This window comes from Lagenorhynchus albirostris, chromosome 9 (assembly GCF_949774975.1).
Source record: "Lagenorhynchus albirostris chromosome 9, mLagAlb1.1, whole genome shotgun sequence".
Taxonomy (NCBI): Eukaryota; Metazoa; Chordata; class Mammalia; order Artiodactyla; family Delphinidae; genus Lagenorhynchus; species Lagenorhynchus albirostris.
Window position 1 is genome coordinate 52,358,210 of NC_083103.1, and position 12,609 is coordinate 52,370,818.

Here is a 12,609-nt window from a genome sequence, read left to right on the forward strand (position 1 = left end):
GCAAGTCTGGTTCAACATTCAAAAATTGATATAAAATAAACAGGTGGGATTATATCAAACTAAAAAGCTTTTGCACAGCAAAGGGAACCATCAACAAAATGAAAAGACAACCTACTGAATGGGAGAACATATTTTTAAATTCTATATCTGGACAAGGGGTTACTATCCAAAAATATATTTTTAAAAAAACTCAGAAAACTCAATAGCAAAAAAACAAAGAATCAAGAGGATATGAATAGACATCTTTCCAAAGAAGACATACAAATGGCCTACAGGTACATGAAAATATGCTCAACATCACTAATCATCAAGGAGAAGCAAATCAAAACCACAATGAGATATTACCTCACACCTGTCAGAATGGCTGTTATCAAAAAGAAAAGAAATAACAAGTGTTGGCGAGGATGTGGAGAAAAGGGAACTGTTGTTCACTGTTGGTGGGAATGTAAATTGGTGCAGCTATTATGGAAAGCAGTATGGAGGTTCATCAAAAAAACTGAAAACAGAACTACAATATGATCCAGAAGTTCCACTTCTGGGTACTTACCCAAAGAAAATAAAATGCACCCTTATGTTCACTGCAGCATCATTTACAATAGCCAAGACACAGAAACAACCTAAGTGTCCATCGATGGACGAATGGATAAGGAAAATGTGATTTTATATATATGTACACACACACACATATGTAAATTATTCAGCCATAAAAAAGAATGATACCTTGCCATTTGCAACAACATGGTTAGGCCCTGAAGGCATTATGTAAAGTGAAATAAGCCAGACAGAAAAAGATAAATACCATATGATCTCTCTTAAATGTGGAATCTAAAGAAAAACACAAAAACCAACCCAAACCAAAACAAAAAAATTGAGCTCATGGATATAAAGAACAGACTAGTGGCTGCCTGAGGCAGGGGGTGGGGGGTGGGCGAAATGGGTGAAGGGGGTGAAAAGGTACAAACTCCCAGTTATATATGGGAATGTAATGAATATAGCGCGGTGACTATAGTTAACAATACTGTATTGTGTATTTGAAAGTAGCTAGGAGAGTGGATCTTGAAAGTTCTCATTACATGAAAAAAATTTTTTTGTAACTAGGTATGGTGACAGATATTAACTGAACTTAAAAAAGAAATCAATGTAATGAACCATATTAATAGATTAAAGAAAAATCACATGATTCTCAATAGATGCAGAAAAAGCATTTGACAAAATTCAATACCCATGCATAATAAAAACTGTCAGCAAACTAGGAAAACAAAGAAATTTCTTTAATCTGATAAAAGGCATTCATAAAAATATCTACAGCTAACTCATAATTTTGAAATACTGAACAGTTTCCCCCTGAGGTTGGGAACAACACAAGGATGTCCACTATCACCACTTCTCTCAACATCGTACTAGAAGTCTTAGCCAGTGAAATAAAGAAATAAAAAGGCATAAGAGGCATAAGATTGGTAGAGAATAAATGAAATGGTCATTATCTGTAAACGTCACGATCGTGAACATAGGTAATCCGAAAGAACCTGCAAATGACTAAAAGTGATAAGTGAATTTAGAAAGGTTACTGGATACATGTTCAATATTGGAAATGAAATATAAAAAAGCAATACCATTGATGATAGCATAAAGAAGACCAAATACCTAGGAATAAATCTAATGAAAGATACGCATAACCTTGCCATTGAAGCCTACAAAGCATTGTTGAGAAGAATTTTAAAAGATCTAAAAAATGGTAGGATATATTATTTTAATGAGGCAATTCTCTCCAAATTGGTCTGTAGGTTCAATGCAATTCCAATCAAAATCCTAGCAGGATTTTGTTTGGAAGTTGATAAGCTGATTCTAAAATTTGCATAGAATTTGCATACTGTTTGTATGCAAAGGTCTTACAATACCTGTAGCAATTTTGAAGAATAACATCACAGCTGTAGAATTTCACCATCAGTTGTCAAAACTTGTTACAAAGCTACAGTCCTTTAGATACATACACTGTCACCGCCTTACCACAATGCCTCCCCAACAACTCAGTGGGGAAAATTATAGTCTTTTCAACAAATGGTGCTGGGTCAATCAGATATCCATATAAAAGAGTTAACTTTGACTCTACCTCACACTATATACAAAAATTAATTCTAGATAGATCATAGACCAAATGTAAAAACTAAAATAATCAAGCTTCTAGAAGGAAATATAGAAAAATATCTTCATGACTTGAGACATGCAAAAAAGTCTTGATCAGGAAATAGAAAGCACTAACTATAAAGATTGATGAATTGGATTTCATTAAAATTAAGAACTTCTGTTCACCAAAATTCACCAGTAATATGAAAAAGCAAGTCACAGACTGAGAAAAGATTTTTGTGATATATGGATCTACCAGGAACTTGTATCCAGGATACATAAAGGACTCAAATCAACAACAACAACAAAAAGGATACACAATCCAATTTAAATACAGCCAAGAGGCGAATAAGCACTTCCAAAAGAGGATATCAAAGTGACCAATAAACATATAAAAAGGTACTCAACATCATTAGTCACTTGAGAAATGCAAATCAAAACCACAATGAGATATCACTACCTATCTACCAAAACCAGTAAAATGAAAAAGACTGATGGTAATAAGTATTTGTGAGGATATGGAATAACTGGAAATCTCTTACATTAATATGGGATTGACAATTGCTACAACCCCACTGGAAAAGTATTTGGCAGTATCCACTAATGCTAAACAAATTTTACACTGTGAGGCTCAGCAATTCCACTCCTGGGTATATACCCAACAGAAGCAAGTGCTTATGTCCACCAAAAGATGTGTAAAAAAATGTTCACAGCAGCTTTATCCATAATAGCTCCCAAATAGAAATAACCAAAATGTCTATCAACAGTAAAAAGTGTAAATAAATTGTGGTATAAATGGAATAAATAAGAGAAAAAAAAAGAGTGAACCACTGACATAGGCAACAACATGAATGAATCCCACAGATTTAACGTTGAGTGATACATGAATTTCAAATCAGGCGAAACTCATCTGTGTTGACAGAAGTCAGAACAGTGGTTATTCTTAGAGGAGATACTGATTGGGAGGTTACCACATGGGATGTTGAAAACGTTCTATATTGTAATATGGGTGATAGTTAAAAGAGTATATATATGTAAAAACTCAAGCTCTGCACAAGATTTCTGTATTTTACTCTATGTAAATTATTCCTCAATTTAAAATAAATGTTAAGGAAAAACAGTGTGGTATTGGCACAGTAATAGAGAATTAATTAGATCAGTGGAGCAGAATATGTAATCCACAAATACACTCATGCATTAAAGGGATTTTGGTTTATAATAAAGGTAACGGTTCTTTCATTTTCTGCCTCCAAATGTTGCCATCTGGATGTGATTCTTGGGACTGTGGTAGCAACCTTGGGACCTCAGTGGGAACCAACCTAAAAGAACAAGCAAGAAGGACAAGCAAGCAGGCCAAGGATGGAGAGGAGAGGATGGAAAGAGCCTGAGCCCCTTGAGAATATCAATGCACCCCAGAATTAACCATCTCTGGAAAGCCTTACTTCTCAGTTTCTCGTTATTTGAGATAAAAAGGAAAAAATCCACTTGTAACTGGGTTGTAAAAGCATCTTGACTGACAGAACCAGTTAGGAAGTTATACAAATAGTTCATGTAGGACTGCGATCTCCCCTGGTTCAGCAGTTGAAAAGCAGCAGCTCCCCAGGGAGCCACAGACTCTCAGAATAAACTCTTGGAAGCTTATCACACCATGGGTCTAGCATCTGCAACAAGTGGTATCACTAACCTGTCCGGTCAACATCCTTTTTCATGGGCAGTACAGTATAATCCAGTTGGTCATCCGAGGCCTCAAATATCCACGACTTGGGCTGCAGCATAGATTGGGGCTCTTTCCTGGGACTCCCCCTGCCTCCAACCCAGTCTCCAGACCCATCTCGGAGCTGAACCTGCTGTAGGTACGGGATCCGGAAAATCTTGTTTTGGTCCAGGCTTAACTTCTTCAGTCTTCAATTAAGGAAAGTGAATACAGAATCACAGCAGTAATGATACCTCAGGGACATTTACCAAGCAACTTTAGGGAAAGAACATGGAATCAGGCTTCGACAGTTACTCCCCTTGGGTGACCTTGAGCCAGTGACTTACCCTCTCTGGGCCTCAATGTCCCTATCTCTAAAATGGGGATAGTATTTATTAACCTTTCAAGGGTCTTGTGAAGATTAAATGAGACAATATGTAAATGCTGCCACAAAGTAGTGTTCAGTAAATGGTATTTGAATCCAAAGTAAATTTTCCAGGGATCTAAAACTTAAGCATTTAAATGCCAGCATTTCATTACTTTAACCAAATATAGTCAGCCCTCCATATCTGTGGGTTCTACGTTGGTTGAATCTGTGGACACAAAACCCAGATACAGAGGGCCAACTACAGGTAGAGCTCAGAGTTTAACTTACCTTTCTGATTCTCTTTTTTTTTTGGCTCCTCTATTAGGGTCAGGATCCCATATCTCCTTCTACCCTCCTTTCTCTTTACTGCTTCTAATCCAGTCACATGATCAGAAATATCTTTACTGATGCCTCACTTTTTGGCTTGAGTTAAAGCTCAGAGGGGAGATGACTTACTCATGACCACACAGCAGAGATAAGTGATGGAGCTGGGATTTAAACCCAGGCGTTTTGGCTTCCAGAGCAGCACTCAAGGTGTGAGAAAGGCTGGGGGTTATAGAGGGCCCTGTAGAGAGAGGCTTCTAGCTTTACCTCCTGAGCCCGGCCAGGCTGGCAAAGCAATTGGGGTTGGAGAGTTTGTTGTCATCCAGCATCAGTGTCTCTAGCGCCGGGAACCTCAGGATGTACCTCCTGCTGGTCAGCGATGTTACATATGCCTCCCTGGGGGTGCAAAGACCTTGGGTAATGAACAAGGGCAGGGGACAAGCTCTACCACTCCCAGGAAGAAATGGAGGATAGGAAATCAATCAAGAGGCCTAACCAGCTTGGGAACTACTCTACTGCCCAAGAGTGGTCTCCGCAGTGAGGGACCAAAAGGTGTAATTCCCTCTTCAACTGACCCCCTTCCCCAAACCCCACTCACACATACAATCTTTTGTATGGAGAAAGGTTGCACATATTCACTGATGGACTCAGTGAGACCAGTTTGCAGCAGGATGGAGGGGCACTAGTAATGTTCATGGAAAACACCAGGGTGACAGAGTTAGGGGAAGCATTCTGTAGGAACAACACTACACAATTTTGGGTCAGGGCAGACTCCCAAGTATGCTGTGTCACCCCAAGAAGTGGTAACCATGGAAGTACCAGGAGACAATGCCCTTGGCAGAGATTAAGTGGGGTAAGGTACGATGGATGAAGGGCACCATCCCTAGCCACAGTGAGGCTCTCCTCTAAAGTGACTTGGTAAAGTGCACACATCAGTATGGAATTGGGAAGTCTTTTCTTAAATTCAAACTCTCTGAGGATTCCCAGAAACACTTGAGAGTGGGATTTAACAGGCTGAGGTCCTGAATCACACAGGTGGGACAGGAAGTGGTGGCATCACTGATGGTGGTACTACCATCAATGATGTGACCTCATTTGTGTCCCCAGGTGGATGAGGCCTAGGTATTTATTTTTAAGCACATGAAAGGCAGATGACTCACATCGTGTTTTCATTCCTCCCTCCAACTCCATCCTCTGTATACACGAAAACACATAGGGATATCCAGTCACAAAACACACATACACATATGTAAATCACAGATGTGCCTACAATAAGAGGACAGGAAAGCAGCCTTTCTTCTGAGCCTACTGCATTCCTGGAATTGTTAGCTGTTTTATACATGTCATCTTAGAATAGCACTGAGAAGGACTGGTGTTATCCATCTCCTTTTCAGATGAAGAAATTCAAACTCAGAGTCCCTTGCCCAAAATCTCACAGCCAGAAAGTGGTAGAGCTCAAACTCAACTCCAAACCCCAGGCCCTTTCCACAGCAGCACCCGCCTCTCACATCACATCTTCAAGCTCTCTGTGGATTAAAGGGTGGGGAAGTGGAACGGTAGCTGTTGGCTGGGCTGGAGAGAACTTGACAAAGGTAGGCAATGAGTTCAAAAGTCCAAAAGGACTGTAAGAGTACACCTAAAGGCAGGAATATCTCAAAGATGAATTTCAAGACAGCATATAGCCAGCCGTGTAGTCATTCATTCATTCATTCACATTCATGAATTTCTTCAACACGTATTTGTGGAGCCAGGGACTGGGAATACAAAGAGAAAAGGAACACATCCCCCTCTCAAGGTGCTTATTAGAGTCTCGTGGAGGAGGGGGATGCACAGCACACAGTGAGACAAATGCCACAGCAGAGGCAGGCATGAAGCGTGATGGGAGTCACCGACCCCGGTGTGGAGGACTCAGGGAAGGCAGTGTTTAAGCTAAACCATGAAGAATGGAGCGGGAGGGAATTCCCTGGCAGTCCAGCGGGTAAGGGTTAAGACTCCATGCTCTCACTGCTGAGGGCCTGGGTTTGATCTCTGGTTGGGAAACTAAAATCCTATAAGCTGCATGGCGTGGCCGAAAAAAAAAAAAAGAATGGAGAGGGAGTTTGCCATGTTCTTAAGAACTGCGAGAGAGGGAGAGGAACCGGAGAAAAATCATTGCTTTGTGGCTGGAGCTGTAATATTTTTAGGAGCTCTGGCCAGTCATGTGTAGCCCATCACGGGGCCCAGAGAGAGACAGGTGCTCACCTGTAAAGACAAATGGAGCGAGTCACAGAGACGAGCATATGTGAAAGCTGAGAGACAGAACTTCTGGGCTCTTCCACAATGCTCAGGACCTACATTCAGTATGTCCCTAAGGCATGGCTGTTAGATGCCCCATTGTTCTTAGAGTAAATTCCTCCTTTTTTGTTACTCTAATATTGATGGATTTCTGTAGATTATAACCATGATAGTTCTGACTAAAAAAAAGGCAAAGGTCAGATATGGTTTCCGAAAGAGCCCTGGCAAGGTGTGGGGGAAGAGGCTTCAAGTCCAAAGACCAGAGAAACTCAACAGAGAAGGAAAGAAGCCTTTAGTTCATGGTACTTTTCCGGGTCATGGATGACTTTTCCTCTTCCTGAAAGGACCAACTTTCATACACTGACATTTTAATCTACCTGAAAGCAATTACAGGACAGTGCCCAGAAGCTCTGTTGATTTATAAATAACTGGCCAATCTTTATTTTACTCCAGTGGAATATGAAACAGCTAAGAAATAAGCCTTCAAAAAATTCCTCTTAAGCCCTGAAACAAACCTTTTTAAAGTTCAACTCTAATTATAACATAGAGAAGTTTCATTCTGTCTCTAAAATAGATGTCTTAAAATAGGGGGGCCATCAATAGGTAGGTGAGGAAGACAAGATGCAAAGCTTCACAGGAAAGCATCAGACTCCCTCAGTGAGCCCTTCCTGTGGCAGTTTTGGGAGAAGAGCTTTTTGAAGTGGCAGGCGTCTGTCAGTAATGGAGAAACCGAGGTTTCCAGCTGTTCAGAGTAGTGCTATTTTTATTATACCTTCTCTTGGCAAAAGGAATTGATACGATTTAAAATCTGATAGCTTTTTTTTTTTTCTTTTCGGTACACGGGCTTCTCACTGTTGTGGCCTCTCCCGTTGCGGAGCACAGGCTCCAGACGCACAGGCTCAGCAGCCATGGCTCACGGGCCCAGCCACTCCGCGGCATGTGGGATCTTCCCGGACTGGGGCACGAACCCGTGTCCCCTGCATCGGCAGGCAGACTCTCAACCACTGCGCCACCAGGGAAGCCCCTAAAATCTGATAGCTTTAATGGAATTTTTTAGCAGGTAGAAGTATGCCCCAGTGGTTGGATTCCCATTCAGGAATGGGAACTCATGTCCCATTTTAGAAAAAGCATAGGAGTGGGGATCAGAGGCCCTGGGCTCTGGTTCTGGTGGTGCTGCTGCTTTGCTTGCTGTGTGATTTCTAGTTGGTGTCAAGCATCTCTGGGCCTAGTCAGTTCCTCCCTCTATCTATATGATGGAAAAGGATTTCTTTTACTTTACATTGTAAGACTTTGGATTAGGCTAAAATTATTGTTCAACAGACTAGACCAAGGACTATAGCAAACAAGACGAAATTTAGCAAACACTAATGTTTGTTCAAATTCAGTTCAGCCTCTGTGATAAGATACAGAAAACCCACCATGCAAACACAGGATGCGGGAGACATGGCTTAACAGCTTACTTGTGTAAGAAAGGACTTACAATGTGGCTGCTAAAAGCTAGTGCTCTTTCAAGTGGCATTATTAGGAAGATAGTGATGAGAAAAAAGGAGGTCACACTGCCCCTCTGCTCCGTGCTGGTCAAGCCTGAGAGCCGACTCTTGAGGTCCAAGGGGGAAAGGGAATAGGCCTAATGGGAGAGGCAAAGTATCAGCTGTCAGTCAAAACAAGTAAGAGAGCAGTCTAAAGATGGAGTAGGTCAAATATGATTCCCCTAACTCACCCAGACAGACCATGATCTACCCGGAAATGGAGATATAAATAGTTCAGAGTAGATGAGGTATGTTGTGAAATGGAAAAAAGGAGAACAGAGGATGGAGAAGTAGGCAGAGTCAAGTAGTGAAAAGCCTTGTAATCAATGTTAATGGAGTTTAGAATGTTGGGAAGCTGCTGAAGGACTTTAAGCAGGGCGGTGATAGAATCAGATGTGCATTTTAGAAACATCACTCTGGCTGATGGTGAGGATGGACTGGGAGGTGAGAAACTGGAGACTGAGACCAAACAGGAGGGTAACAGAAAAGGGCAAATTTAAGAAAAATTTAGGAAGTACAATTCACAGAATCTGGCGACTGAATGGATGTGCAAGGTGAGGAAGGAAAGAATTCAGGCTGCTGACCGTGTTTCTAGCCTGCACAACTGCACAGCAGATGAAGAGCAGTGCCCACCACTGAGGACAGGGACGCAGGAGGAGGAGATGTTGGCATGAGCATGTGTCTGATGAGTTTGGTATGATAAGCAGGATACGTACGCGTATAGCTCAGAAGACAGAAGTGAAGTAGAGAAATAACTAAGACTTGGGAAGGGATGAGACCACTAAGAAAGACTGTAAAGATTAAGAAAAACGGTGGGTTGAGAGTGGACAATGGGGGACCACCAAGATTTAAGAGATTGGCAGAAAAGGGGAATCCATAGAGCATACTGAGTGTGGACAGGTGTGGGAGGAAATGACAATAGTAGTTGTCTGGAGTCTCATCGCTTTCAAAGCATAATTATTTCAGTTGATACTCTGATGTAAGCAGGAGTACATTTATTCTCCTTTTCTTATATGTAAAGAACTAGGAAGTGCAGAGTGGTGGAGACTTGCCTTATTTTATGTGATAAGACTTTCCACTTGAAAACAACTAGAATGATGAATAAAGTATAAAAAGAAAAAAGACCCATCATTTAGAGCTACCATATGATCCAGTAATCCTGCTCTTGGGCATATATCCAGAGAAAAACCATACTTTGGAAAGATACATGCACCCCAATGTTCATTGCAGCACTATTTACAACAGCCAGGACATGGAAGAAACCTAAATATCCATCGACAGATAAATGGATAAAAAAGGTGTGGTACATATATACAATGGAATATTACTCAGCTATAGAAAAGAACAAAATAATGCCATTTGCAGCAACATGGATGGACCTAGAGATTGCCATACTGAGTGAAGTACGTCAGAGAAAGACAAATATCATATGATATCACTTATATGTGGAATCTAAAAAAAGAGTACAAATAAACTTATTTACAAAACAGAAACAGAGTCACAGATGGCGAAACAAACTTATGGTTACCAAGGGGGAAAGGAGGGGGGAGGGATAAATTGGGAGACTGGGCTTGACATATACACACTACTATATGTAAAATAGATAACTAATAAGGACCTACTGCATAGCACAGGGAACTCTACTCAATACTCTGTAATGACCTATATGGGGAAAGAATCTAAAAAAGAGTGGTATGTGTATACATATAACTGATTCACTTTGTGGTACACCTGAAACTAACACAACATTGTAAATCAACTATACTCCAATAAAAATTTTAAAAATAAATAAATAAAACCATGTAAGAGATGCAAAGACAGTAAGGAAGTAGTGTGCCAAAATCTAAAACTCCAGAGACAGAAACTGAGCACAAGAAGCCACTTTTGCCTTAAGGATATTTGCTGATCTTATACAAAGGCAGGCATGTAATTGGAGACGCCCCACATGAATCTGGGATCCTAAAGAGAGGTACCCTCAGGAGAGAGTGAACCAGAACTAAACCCATTCCCCTCATCCCACAACCAGGGGAAAACTGCCTTGGAGTGAACAGAGAAGGGGAGGGGCGAGGGCAGGCTGGTCCTCTTGAAAACTCTAGCCCAAATTTGGATTGTCAGAGTGTTTCCTAAAATATCCAGCTAGTTTAGTTTATTTTAAAATGGTTCCATACCAGGCACCTAGGCACCTGGCCAAAATAAATGGAAAAGCTTTGGGTCCTGCAGACTAAATAACGTGAGGCAACTCTCCCCTAAGTATAAATTCTAAAATCCAGACAAAATAGATACATTAAAAATAATCTTCTTTAAGACATCTGGGAACTAACAAGCTGTGAAAAGTTGGGGGACCAAGATTTAGAAGAAGGAGGAAACCCAAAGGGATTCATGTACCATTTGGGGCCACTTTTCCCCTATGGCTCCCTGCTAACTACAGAAGTGGATGAGAGGCTAAGAAGCTGAGCAGAGATTCTGACAACCTTGTTAGCCCAGGAGGCCAAAAATTGGAGTCCAGGGTGTGCCACAGAAAGGGAGCCCTAATCAACTGCCCCTGTTTTAAGTTAGGGCAGTGGAGGACTAAATCCTAGGAAGAAGTGTGAACTAGAAACAGTGTGTTCCTTGCAGGGATTGAAGACTAGCTTCAACCAACTTCAATTTCTGTAAATGAATTAACACGATTTGGAATTATTGGTGATCTATATAACCAAAAACTCTAGATCTGGTGAGAAAAAAAAAGTGATTTGAGTTGCCCGAAGGGAGAGTCATGGTCTCTCATTCAGTTCCTGACTATTTACATTTAAATTAAAACTAATTAAACTTAATAAAATGAAATATTCAGCTCCTCAGTCACACTAACCACATTTCAAGTGCTCAATATGACTAGTGGCTACCATACTGGACAATGCAGATATAGAACATTTCCAACATTACAGAAAGTTCTAATGAACAATGCTTTCAAGAATTACTAGTTACTAGAAAATATCTACAGATTGGTGTTAATGTCTGGGGATATGAAAGGCATGGGTGGCCCACCATGCAAAGTGGGGGATTGTGAAGATCTGATGGGAGAATGGAAATTTAGCCTGTGAATGGACCCAGTGAAGTCACAAACCTACTGTGTGGTTATATCCCCAGTTCCTGAATGTATAAACAGACATACTAAGCAACTGACAGAATAACCACACTTGTTTTACTGACCAAAAAAGCAAGGGCTATTATAATAGAAGGGGCCAAATCGAAGCCCTAGGAATTTTGCTTCCAAAACAGGAAACCAAAAATAATTCCACAACCCAGAGGTAATTGCAGAGATTACTGCAAACACTAAACACTGGAAAGGGATAAGGATAATGAGTCCTATGACATCCCTGTTTAACTTGTTTATTTGGCTTGTACAGAAGACGGGTCTTGAGTAATTACTGTAGATTACTATCAACTCAATCAAGTGGTGATTCCAATTTCAGCTGCTGTTCCATATGTAGACTCTTTTAACTGTAGCACATTAACACAGCCCCTAACACTTGTGATACAGCTAAGGACATGCCAGATGTTTCTTTCTCTTTATCAATGAACAAGAACTACCAGAAGCCATATGCTCTCGCCTGACAGGGACAGCAGTATACCTTTGTTCTCTTCTTTGGGGGCTACATCAACTCTTTAGCCCTATTATAATCTATTGCACAGGGATCTTGATTATTTTGGTATTCCACAGAACACCATGTTGATTGGAGCTGATGGGCAGGAAATTCAAATACCTCAGATGCCTCAGTATGGAGTGTGCCACAGGATGGAGGTAAACCTTGTAAAAATTCAAGGAACTGACACCTTGATTAATTTCCTTGATGTCCCGGTATCTGGAGCATGTTGGAATATACCTCCAATGTGAAAGACACCTTTCACCACCTGCTACTAAGAAAAAGGCACAAAGCTTTGTTGGCCTTTTCTGATTTGGGCAGCTACGCATAAAACATTTGTGCTATTCTGCTCCATTTACTGAGGCTGCCAGTTTTGTGTGGGATCCAGAGCAAGGCAAGGCTCTGCAACAAGTCCAACTGCCATGCAAGCTACTTTTTGGGCATTATATCTTTGGCCAAGGGTATTGGGTGTTATTACTCGGTAGGTCCAGCTGTGCTGTAAATGTCTTAAGGCTGCATAGATAGGGTTACCATACATCCTGTTTTTCAAGGACAGTCTGAGTTTTCACCTGTTATCCCAAAATAATTAATAGTGGTACTTTTCCCCCTCAACTATGTCTTGGTTTGGATGATAAATTAATGGTTGCTCATTCTATGAATAGAGCCTTTTAAAGG

At 40.8% G+C, this 12,609-nt stretch overlaps 1 protein-coding gene across 5 annotated transcripts in view; it reads right to left on the reverse strand.

Moving 5' to 3' along the window:
- The window catches only part of XRRA1 (X-ray radiation resistance associated 1), a 105,320-nt gene that overhangs the window by 54,960 nt on the left and 37,751 nt on the right, over positions 1 to 12,609 (reverse strand). For 3 of the 5 annotated variants that reach the window (XM_060160020.1, XM_060160021.1, XM_060160022.1), the window contains 2 exons: positions 4,776 to 4,904; positions 3,809 to 4,026 (listed from right to left, as the gene is read on the reverse strand). The exons of 1 other annotated variant lie outside the window; for it this stretch is intronic. In XM_060160020.1, the coding sequence (XP_060016003.1) occupies positions 3,809 to 4,026; positions 4,776 to 4,904 (347 nt within the window). Of the gene's footprint in view, positions 1 to 3,808; positions 4,027 to 4,775; positions 4,905 to 12,609 lie in introns of those variants that run through there. One more of the 5 variants, XM_060160024.1, reaches the window with a different exon arrangement.